We start from the raw sequence: 12357 nt of genomic DNA, 5'->3' as shown, positions 1-12357 counted from the left end.
GTAAAACAACCTAGAAAGCGGTGGTCTTGATGATAACTATTTATTTCATCTTGCTCTGAAATTTTTAGAAGCTGGAAAAACACATATAATTTGCCCCTGATCAGTGTTCTGCAAACTGCCTATAGCTTGTGTTCCTACCCTAACAAGATTTATTGCTAACCAACATGCTATGCTAAATTGAAATCAAGACATTACACAATTTTCCAATAAAGAGATGATTTTATATAAGTTGGTATAAATGCTCTGTGAGGAAGTACTTGTTGGCATCTTGTTGTATTTCAGTAGCTGGTGGAAAATAAGTTGGAAAGGAGGTTTACAGAGGGCCAGAGCCCATCAGATGAGATTATCTTTTTTTATCAGCTCTAGGAAGCACATTTACAGGCGGATAACAAACAGTTTTTCTTTAACAACCGAAAAGGTCAGTATTACCAGGGCATGCCAACTAATTGCAGCTACTGCAGAAGATTCTACTGAAACACTATGGAATGAAAGGAAAGGAAGGTTCAATGCCTTTGTCAATCTTGATGTGATTTTTTTTCCTCCTCAGTTTTTACTAAGAACTGAAAGAACATAATAGACATTCACCTGAATATTTTTCTTTTTTCCCCCCAACTTTATTGAGGTATAACTGACATATAACATTGTGACCAAGATATTATTCTTTTTTAAATAAGTCAGTTTCTTTATCAGCCTATTTAAGAGTTCTATGAGGATTCAGATTTAAATAATAGACATAAAACTCTTCAGATGTTACTTAGTCTTCAAAATATCACCAAAGAGTCCCCCACATTATATACGCAATATATTTTCCTGCACTCTGTATTTAAATGAAAGAGCCTTATCTACAACTTTAAATGTACTGTGTTAGAAAACATTTTGGATATCCAGACTCCTATTGGTAAAAACTCCCAAGCTATTACTGCCAAACCCATTCTTCAGTTCTTCGACTCAGAAATAAAGAGACGCTAAATGGAAGTGGGGGTACTTAGCGGGGGCAGCCCCTGTTCCTGCCCTCATGGAAATGATTCAGGATGTACCATCAGACCTAGAACTCAAGCCGTCTGCCTCCCAGCCTTCACTCCTTTCTAAGCAGACTTAAACCATGCTATTACCCTAGAGCACCACAATCTTCAAAGATCTGCAACCTCTTATGTAAAAGTTGATTTAGGTGAGGATATTGAATCCACTGTGTGGCAGGCAGAATAATGCCACCCCCTCTCCCAAGAGCCATTTCCTAATGCCAAGAACTTGTCAATCTGTCACCTTACACGGCAAAATGACCTTTATGGCTGTGATTAAGTTAAAGACTTTGAGATGGGGAGATTATCCTGGATTATCTAAGTGGCCCCAATCTAACCACATGAATCCCTGAAAAGCTGCCCAGGCTGCTGGTCGAGGAAAGATGTGACTATGGTGAAATGGTCAGAGTGATGAGATGCTGCTGACTCTGAAGGTGAAGGGAGAGGCCATTAGTCAGGAAACGCAAGCAGCCTGTAGAAGCGGGAAATGGTGAAGGAACGGATTCTCCCCCAGAGCCCCAAGAAAGGAACACAGAACCACTGACACCCTGACTGCAATCCTATGGGACCCATGTTGGGCTTCCAACCAAAAGAACTGTAAGACAATAAATTTGCAGTGTTTCAAAATACTAAATTTGTGGTGATCTGTCACAGCAAGTAACAGAAAACTAATATACACTGGATGAAAGGTTATTCACATGGTCTCAGAGGATCACGAGATACTGTACAAATTATTCATTACAAAAGGAAAAAGGTGCCTTGATAAAGAGAGGTCTGGCAGACACCACCTTAAGCAACTAATCAAATAAGCACTGCCAGTAATAAGACCACCTTAAAAGATGTGACCAGAAACAGGAAATATACAACATGACCCACGTAGTATTCTTACCAAAAATACTGACTCTGAACTTAATCATAAGGACATAATCAGACTAATTAACAGTAATTGTGGGACATTCTACAAAAATAACTGGGCGAAACTGTTGAAAAATGTCACTGACAGGAGAAGTAAATAAAGATGGAAAACGGGTCCCTATTAAAGGAGACATGATAACCAAGTGTGATGCAAGATGCTTAACTGGATTCCAACTCAAAAACAAAAGCTATAAACGACACTTTGGGGCCATCTGAAGCAATACATGGGGTCGCAAAGAGTCAGATACGACTGAGCGACTGAACTGAACTGAACTGAAGCTGTGACTGTCTATTAAATGTAATACTCTTGTTTCACTGTTGAATTTCTACATGAGATAATACCATTGTGGATACACTGGAGAATGTTCCTTGATATATAATTGTAATTATAATTTAACATCATATTTGCTACTATTTTCCAATAGTTCAGCCATAAGTATGAATATATGTGTATACACACACACACAATAGGGGAAAGAGAGAAAGAACAAGTGTGGGAAAATGTTAACAAGTGGTGAGTCTAGAGGAAAGAAATACAGCACTTATTGTATTACTCTTGCAACTTATCTACAGTATTGCAATTTCATAAATTACAAAGTTAAGGGGGAGACGTCTTCCTGGCTCCCACTGAGTGCGAGTGATGCGTGCTCAGGCATGTCCTTACTCTGTGTGACCCCATGGACTGCAGCCCGCCAGGCTCCTCTGCCCATGGGATTCTCCAGGCAAGAATACTGGAGTGGGCTGCCATTTCCTCCTCCAGGGGATCTTCCTGCCCCAGGGACTGAACTGGGTCTCTTGCTTCTCCCAACTTGGCAGGCAGGTTTTTTATCATTGAGCCACCTGAGAAGCAGCAGGCTGCCTACACTGCCTACCTTTCCCCAGCCTCCTCATGCCTGGCCAGCACTGTAGCTGGAATAGCTCATATTCTTCAAACTGCAGACTCTTCCACTAGCACATTTTGCATTCTGCTGCTTCACTCACATCCCAAGGCTCAACAGCTGCAGCTGGATTTCGATATAAGGTAGAAGCTCCTACATGGTATTAGAATACCAGTTTGGGAAACAAGTTGATCAAATATCAAACTGGAATCATCACTGCAGGTCCTTAAAACTGGATTTTAGTTTGCGAATTCTCTGCTTCTCTTACTACTGTTTCTCTTACCCAGTATTACCCTTACTCTCCGTTTCTTGAAATTCATATTCTCATTTATGATCCAAGACGGTCACAGGCATGGCAGTCAACCATGGACAAAACTCAGGACTGGTGACATCAGAAAGTACTACAGACACATTCAAGTGTCACCTCTGGCTCGCAGCCCACATCGCTGTGAGCATCACAGACAGCCCAGACAAGGCTCACCTCCTTCCTGCAGGCCTCACTGCTTTCCATATGGCAGCTTACCAACATCAAAGAAGATGCAAGACATTATCTAAATTTACCAGGCTAGTCCCTTTCCATCCCTTGAACTGTGGAAGAGTCACTGATATCTCAATTACCAATTCTGCGATACCTTTTTCGGCATGCTAAGATTCCGTAATGCTAAAACAGAAGAGCGGGGGAGGGTGTCCTGGACTAACAGATGGAGGATTAAGAACAAAAGACCTCAGACCTCCCTGACAGGAGGAACAAGAGCTAAAATGTTTGTACACCTACTGTAATAGCACAGAGGGACAAAAATTGAACTTGTAAATAAAATTAAGTTGCTCTTCTGAAACGCCTGTCTAACTACAGACAGGAAAAGGCCCAGCATGGTTTCTATGTATGCTTACACTGGTTTTAATAGAAAGGACACAATCAAGCCAAAACAAACATCTGTTAACCAGTTAAGTTTGTTAATGAAACAAAATTGCAGCTGGTTTTATCAAAGATCAAAAGTGAAGCAAATTACAGAAAGGATGTATGAACAAAGCTGGTTTCTAAAAAATAATGGCTAAAGAATTCTAAACCCACTTGTCAAATTAACACAAATCCTTCCTGGATTTTGCTTAGACCGCTGATTAGTATTTATTTTGTATCTTTGAAGAAACCAGCCTCACAGTTTAGTATCCTTCACTCTAAAATTTTGCGTGTATAGTCCATTTTGCAGAGTTTTCAATATATTATATTTCACCAAAGAAAAAAAAGTTACACTCTAATTAATACTCTGCTAATTAAAAGGTTCATTTATAAAAGGAAAAACAACAGTATACCGTCTGCAACTCCTAGAGACTTCTCTGGGAAAGCAGTCTAGTCCAGAGTATAAGCCTGGTAACAGTGACTAGCATTTCACAAGGCTCACCGCCAGGCCTCCTCCTTTTACTTATATAAACTCCCCATCACCACCTGAAGACAGTGAGATAAGGGAACCCACACACAAACAAAAACACACTTTCCTCATGGCCCTGCTAACTCAAAACGTCACAAATTACATGGATGACTCATTTGTGAACTTTAATTCAGTGAGCTAATTGATGTTTCGCAGAAGGCAATGGCAACCCACTCCAGTAATTGATGTTTATGTACTTAGAAACATTAATAGATTGGAGAAATCAAAGTACTTAAGTATGCTGATTCACATTTGAAATGCTGGTGTAACCAGAGAACTATTAAACTGTAGTTTCATTAAACTGTAGTTTAATGTATAGGCCAGAAAAATTAAGTTTATAAGTTTATAAACAATACCCGAAGTCATGAATTTTCCAATCAAAATTTGCTATTACAGTGATAAAACAATCACATGTATTCTTTTTATATTAGCATGTACAAAGATAAAATACATAAAAAGAATGTAAACTTTTGTTCTGAGATACATTAAAATGTACTATTTATTAAATAAAGTTTGAAAGGAAAGGATGAATAAATATCTCTGCCATCCAAGATACAGTCAGAATAAATCAGCAAACAGCACTTAACTGTTAAACAATGTCAAAGCTATAAAAATCTAGATTTTTCTTAGCACTGAAAGAAATATAGCTGTTATAATCCAAATAGGTATAAGGAATACAACAGTAAATTCCTGAAAGCTGCTCAAAACATCCAAAATTAGTCAAGAAACTACAAAACTACACCCTTAGCATCCTCAATGCTTGAAAGAAAATATCATTAGGAAATCAGAAAATACTCTTCTCTGTATCATGTCAAGGTCAGGAAAAGGCAGCTACAATATCAAACATATCTAAGATCCAAAGAGTTAAAAGGAGTATTTCACACTCATTTTAAGAGTCCAAAATCCTCTAAAGTTTCTATTTTACCTGAAATGTATTTCATTAGAAGTGTACACAAGTCCCACCTAGATACAAGCTCAAAAGTGGAACACACTGTCACCCCTGCGAGTAAGAAAGACACAGGTGTTCTTCATTCCATCCTTCCCCCTGGCTAACTAGTCTCAGACAATTCCTGGGCGCTCAACGTCCCCTCAGTAACCAGTACTATCTGCTCACAAAAGCAGCTCATGTTATTCCGCAGAACTTCTGAAGCTTAAACACAGGAACAGCATAGCAATCCTCTTCCCTCCCTGACCTGGGAAAGAACATATGGATTCCCCTAGTCGTTCACACGACAGAACAGCTCTCTGTCTGCCTTCAGTCATTCCAAAACTGACTTTGATCCATTCCAATTCCAAAATTCAGGTTACATGGAAGAGTATATTTTGGTGTATTTAGGGCTTTTTCCAACTTTCAGTTGAATGCACACAGCTAGGCACTCTGAGAAATGTGACATCTGCAGTACAAAGCACACCAATTCAAAGAAGGACTGAGAAGGACAACAGAGAGGACATTTGGACTCCATGATTAGCAGATAAAAGATACACACATTTCCGTCAAAAAGATCCAGAGTTGTCTGCAGCCATGGACAATTCTACAGCTGAGAAACTTCTGGAAGCCTGCCACATCAAAGAACAATATGGACTAGTGAATGGTCCTTCACAAAGTACAGGCGATTGAAAAAATCCCAGAGAGGGAGGAGGGGGGCAGGGAGAAAACTGAAGAAAAGAAAAAATTAAGTTATTTAAATTATGGCATTTACACAACACAGAAAATTGATGTAGGATATACATTAACCTTCTGTTTATGAAAACTCAAAAAAAAAGGAAACAGATCTAATATGGAGTCAGATTTGTTCTTCCCTATTACACTTCCTTTAAAAAAAATTATTCTATTTAAGGAACTATTTCATAGTAATAACCAATAACCATAAATAAAATATCTCCCTAAAAGGAGTGAGGGACAAATAGAATAAACAACTGAACAGGCCAAGAGCACAAACAGTGATTTTTTAATATAGTTTTATCTCTCAGCCCCATTTCTGATCATCTGTGCTCCTTCTGAAACTCATTCTTTTTTTTTTCTTTTTGACAGTATCACTGGTGTGGTAATTATGTTTGAAGCTTTTTCATAGTATTATAATACAGGTATTTCATTTCTTCAAGAAAAAAACATCAAAAGCCCTACCTGATATTAGAAGTGTCTCCCTTTCCAACTACAGCTGCCAAAAATGAGAGCTATTATAATAATATGTACTGCACTAGAAACATACCAAGATTTGACACTTAATAAATTTTAGGAAGATATTACCAATAAAGTGAAATACTGAGGAATCTGTTTAAAACTGAACCAAACTGATTTTATTAAAATGCTAAAGCCCAAAAAGAATACATTTGAATCAGTTCTAATGAGGTGGATGAAACTGGAGCCTATTATACAGAGTGAAGTAAGCCAGAAAGAAAAACACCAATGCAGTATACTACCGCATATATATGGAATTTAGAAAGATGGTGACAATAACCCTGTATACGAGACAGCAAAAGAGACACTGACGTATAGAACAGTCTTTTGGACTCTGTGGGAGAGGGAGAGGGTGGGATGATTTGGGAGAATGGCATTGAAACATGTATAATATCATATATGAAACGAGTCACCAGTCCAGGTTTGATGCACGATACTGGATGCTTGGGGCTGGTGCACTGGGACGACCCAGAGGAATGGTACGGGGAGGGAAGAGGGAGGAGGGTTCAGGATGGGGAACACGTGTGTACCTGTGGCGGATTTATGTTGATATATGGCAAAACCAATACAATATGGTAAAGTTAAAAAAAAAAATGCTAAAGCCCAAATGTTCAAATAGAATCTTAATGCTACAGAATGCATACTGATAACTAAAGTCTCTCTTAGCATATTTGACTTTTCCAAAGTCCTCATAATCTGACCTAATTGAGCTTTACCATTTTTAATGAGAAACTCTAACACTATCCTTTAGGAGTTCCCTCATCAAGTCAAAGATAAACTTTTATCTTCAGTGGTTTAATTCGTTTCCATATCACCTCACCAAAGAGAGCTTTCTTAAATAAATACAAAGAAGTTATGCTAAGAAGCCAGTATGGTAATATCCAATTTGAATTCTAGACTATCAGAAGATGTGCAATTACATTTTAGAAAGGAAGGAGCCCTTCTATTTTAACTTGCATTGTATTCCTCCTAGCAGTCATGCATAGGAATGATGATGATGTTAAATCTAATTAGACACAGATTTACTATTTTCCCTACTGCTTTTTCATACTGCTAATATTATAAACAGTATCTGCTTTAAAAACTGTAATAAGCTCATTGCGGTTACCAAATTTAAAATGCCAAAAATCTATTAGTTGGGGGGAAAACTGCTTCAAAGCATTTGAGGAATTGAAAGAGATACTTTTATTGTTAATGAAAGCCACACCTGTTGACCAGTATACAGCCCAGTGGTAAAGAAGTCTAGAGTCAGATTGTCTCAGAATCTTGGCTGCACCGTTCACCAGCTCTGTAAGTGACTTTGGATAAACTGCTTAGGTTTTGAGCCTCAGTTTTTCATCTATAAAAGGATAATAATCTATGGCCCTCACAGTTATTGTGATAATGAGGCAATAAATGTAAAGCACCTGGAATAGTGCCAGCATTTAACACTTAAGAAATGTTATTACTTTCACTATTTTTATTTTCTTTTTTACAATTAAATGAAACTAGAGTAACTAGAGTAACAGCTTCTTAAAAGATACTGGTCGGCTAAATTGTGATTGAATGACTTCATCTCTGTATAGTGGCCATTTATATCATAAATGTCCTCCCACACTGTGAATTCTTCAGACTTCTAGCAGAAGAACAATGATAATTTGCCTTTCAAATATATTAGAGCAAGTCCTATATACATGAAGCTATAGGAGAACTAGTCTACATACAGATCCAAGTTCAACAGCTGAAGCAAAAACAATGGAAAGGTAACAATTAATATATATATATATACACACATACACATATATAGGTTTTTGTATAACAAACTCAAAAATATTTTCTACAGTATAAAAATGTTCACATTGGCTCTTTGACACTTTAGATCCCTTTGAGAATCTGATAAAAATTACAGACCCTGACCCTAGGAAAACATGTGGATACAAACGACTGTTCTATTTAAGGGGATTTGTTAGCTTACCTACCCCAAACTCATTCATGGACCCAGGATAAGAATTTCTATTACACTGACTTGGAAAGTTTACAGGGTTTTAAACTATTTACCCCTTGTAATCTCAAAGGGCAATATATTCTAATGTAGTTCTTATTACATTTTTCAAGGAAAAATGCCATTGTAATATACAATGGAAGCAATACAGTACGTTCTGGCCAAAGTGACTTGATCTGATTTTCATTTATGTTTATTTGTCCTCTTTTAAGAATTAGATTATGATTACTCAATACAATTCCCAATTTCATCAAATAAAAATTACAGGACACATTTTCTCAGCATTCCTTGTTATAGGATGATGCTAACTGGACAATTTAAAGAATAGCATCACAGAAAGAGCAGGAACAATTTGCATGCTAAGCAATAAATCACTCTGTTCTCAATTCTAGACCCCTCTGGACAGGAGTCTTAGACTAAAAATACTTTTGTATAGATGCTATATGAAAAAAATATGATAAGAATGGCAAAAATAACGATGAGCAAGGTTAAAGAGAAGGAGAGGAAAGGGACTGTGGAAAACCTGTAATGATTCCTCTACCACAAGTTAAGATATTCCCCTGGATCACAAAATTATTAAAACATGCTGTTAAATTGCCTAAAGCTGCCTGAATTAGTCCATGTACCTGATAATTATAAAGCTTTAATATATTAATGCCTTAGAGTAATGCATATATTTTTAAAACAAAGACATCCAAAACCATCAAGAAATGGCTCTACATTCCCTTAAGGAATTTCCTTATGGCGTAAGCTTTTATAAAAATATTTAATGAGAAACAGAAGTGCTCAATGTGGCTGTGTCAGAAACAGAAATTAGGATTTAAGTCACTTGCTGCATTTTCTTGAAACAATTGTTATTAAAAAGAAAATTTCATAGGTTTACTTATTTCTTTCTTTATGCCCACATTCTCTCACAAAGAACTGGGGGTTGGTTACACAAACACAAATACCACCCAAGGATAAAATAAATGTTGAGGAAAATTAATAAAATAAAAATACAGTTAAAAAATAAATGCTAGGGTTTAGATTAGTCCATGGAAAAGCAAATCACCTGGTCCCACTTAGTTTGGAAGAGCTGAGCCTCTATCAGCTTAACGCAATGAGGGAAGCAGGGGCTATCTCAAGGGCAACAGTATCCAAAGAGGAAAAACAAGTCCTCAGGAGAACAGCTTTTCCTGACACTGCTTCTATCACTTCTGAAAATGCAGTTTGCTCATACAACCACCACCCTGTCTATCAACAATGGCTAACAGTTTACAAGACGTAAAGTTATTAATAACTGGCATCAATACATCCACTCCCTCAAGGGATAGACAGATAAACTGGAGGGCTGAAACCATTATAAACAATTTGTTGTTGCTCTATTTTGGGTTTACTTTGGGTGGTAACTTCAATAGCTTTGAAATAAAATAAAGGATAACCCTACATAACCAGACTTTAAATTGCAGCAGTAATTTTAGGAGAAATCTGCCATAAATGTATAACTATCCTAGAAATAACAGAAAGCCCAGAGAAACCAAAGATTATAAGAAAGATACAGATGAGACAAAATAAACATTCACTTTCACCAGATGAGAAAAGTGAACAAGTAATAAATGACTTTAAATTGAAACAGGCAGGATTTAGGTCACATATTGTAACAGTTCCAGTAATGCACAAGCTATCTGTATTAAAATAATTAATCTTAAAGATTCTTCTTCTCGGAAACAACAATAAAGAGGAAGATAAATCAATTATACCTCATAAAGCTAAAAAAAAAATAAGTAATAATTTAAAGAGAGAAAACCATGCAATGGCCTTTCTTGGATTTTTGAAATAAATATACGATCCTGCCTTGAGTAAAGAGCGAAGTTATCTATCCTGGGCCCTTTAAGCCCCCACGGATTAGCAATTAAGAGTTTAAAAAACAAATCACATAATCATCATATTAAATTCTTAGTCAACCAATGAGGAAGCCCTCAACACCTTGTAGAACAATAGAGAGCGATTTCTATTGTAAAATAAGTATATCTCTTAAAATATAAAAGACTGCGCAGAGGCAAAACATTTGATTTTATCACACTTAACTCAGAACTTGCGTCTGTGTAAAACTTAACTGAAACCGTACAAGTCAAATGGGCAATACTTAGAAAGTACTGACATTTCGTCTGCACTTACCTGATCTTTCTCGTGGGGTAGAAGGCTGACAGGTGGGAGCGAAGATGGGAAAGCACTGGGGTACTTGGGAGCCCCTTTGCCATCTAAGCCTCCGTAATTGACCCTGTACTGCGGTCCGTCTTTCAGTAACCTCCCATTGTTCACTGCGCGTTTGGCCCCCAGTCGCAGCCGCTGCTGAAAGGCTGGGTTGGTGGTGGTGCTTGTGAGATCACTTTGACTTCTGAGATACTTCTCAATGTTCTTCAGGGAGGAGCCATTTGGCTCCTCCAGTCCTTCAATTGCTCTCCTTAGAAGTTTATTCCAATCCACGTTGCGCAGATCATTGCATGATCCTCTAGACCCCTTGGTTGACTTAGGAAAAGTGCCTGGTTTAACTGATGAAAAGCGCCCAGGGTTGTCTGGGTCCTTGTAGGAGGCAAGGCCTTTGTTGGTGACTTTGAGAACTGAGCCATCCTGAACGCTGAGTTCCAGCTGTTCAGAGACTGTCTTCTTATCCAACCCATGGGAAGTGCTGACGGCATGGCAGATTCTCTCTTCAGAGGGCCTTTGCTTTTGCTTTTTTATTTTCTGTATAGCTTCAAGAATCCACTCTGTATAAAGTGGGTTTGCAAGTTTTACCATGGTTGACAAATGACTTCAGTACAAAAGTTACCCATAGAGGTTCTCCTTGTATTTAACAGAACTTGCACATTTAAAAGTCACTTACAATTCAACAAATGGGCAGACTATTCCAGACCATATTAAGCAACATCTCACAAATATCCATCCTTTAGAGATTAAAAAGAGGATGAACAGGCAAAGTTGATAGTTGTCTTATTCGACCAATAGGAAAAACTGCATTCAGGTGAAGAACATCTTTAACCAGGAAATCAAAACCTTAAAAGATAAAAAAGAAGGAAAAACTCTTAATAATGAAACTTCTAAAAATAAAGTAAAAGACTTTTTCAGATGCAAAATGTCCACAGAAATAATGACAAGCAGGTATTATGTAACAAAGCCACAATGATTATATTTTCCAACCAGAAATTGGGTCACAGTCTGAAAAGGAATTTCTTTTAGGATTTTTCATTTGTTACTTATATGAGTAGTTTATGGGGCATTTAAGAGATCATATCTAAGTTATCAATATATATTTAATGGATAACCTTCACTGAAACTAATAAAATTACATGTTAGTGGTTCAAGATATGTATCTACCATAAACATAAAATCAACACCAAAATAAATCTATGGTGCAAAAAATCTGATGGTGGGGATTTTCCTGGTGGTTCAGTGGCTAAGACTCTGTGCTCCCAATGCAGGTGGCCGGGGTTTGATGCCGGGTCAGCGAACTAGATACCACACGCTGCAACTAAAGATCCCAAATGCCACAGCTAAGACCCATCACAGCCAAAAAACTAAATATTTTTTTCTAAAAAAGGAAAAAACTCTGATGGGAGTACATTAAACGTAAAAAGAATCTTAAACTTAAAAAAAAGAAGCAATAGTCCTGACTCTTCTATTTCAGCTAAACATTCTACATATTTCTCAAGTCTCACACATAAGAAAATTTCCCACTAAGCCTCTGCTACAGAACCATGTTCCCCCAGCCCTTTGAAGAGGTTCTGTAACACTCTCTCATCCACAGGTTGCAAGAAAACTGAAATTAATGTGGTAACATAACCCGTCACCTTTTGAATAATGGAGCCCTCTAGGTGTCTCTACCCGCTTAGCTCATTAAACTGCTCAATTCAAGGAAGATTTGTACACATCCTATTCCAGGTAGACACTGACACTGCTTTCTGAGACCCTCCTGATATAC

At 37.5% G+C, this 12357-nt stretch overlaps 1 protein-coding gene across 7 annotated transcripts in view; it reads right to left on the bottom strand.

The window, feature by feature from the left end:
- The window catches only part of KAT6B (K(lysine) acetyltransferase 6B), a 183123-nt gene that overhangs the window by 156220 nt on the left and 14546 nt on the right, over window positions 1–12357 (bottom strand). For all 7 annotated transcript variants that reach the window (XM_010852359.1, XM_010852360.1, XM_010852358.1 and 4 more), the window contains exon 3: window positions 10557–11432. In XM_010852359.1, coding sequence (XP_010850661.1) covers window positions 10557–11177 — 621 coding nt within the window. In that variant the 5' untranslated portion in view covers window positions 11178–11432. The remainder of the gene's footprint in view (window positions 1–10556; window positions 11433–12357) is intronic.

Source organism: Bison bison, unplaced genomic scaffold (assembly GCF_000754665.1).
Source record: "Bison bison bison isolate TAMUID 2011002044 unplaced genomic scaffold, Bison_UMD1.0 scf7180017864309, whole genome shotgun sequence".
Lineage (NCBI taxonomy): Eukaryota > Metazoa > Chordata > Mammalia > Artiodactyla > Bovidae > Bison > Bison bison.
This window is presented reverse-complemented; position numbering and strand designations above follow the sequence as displayed.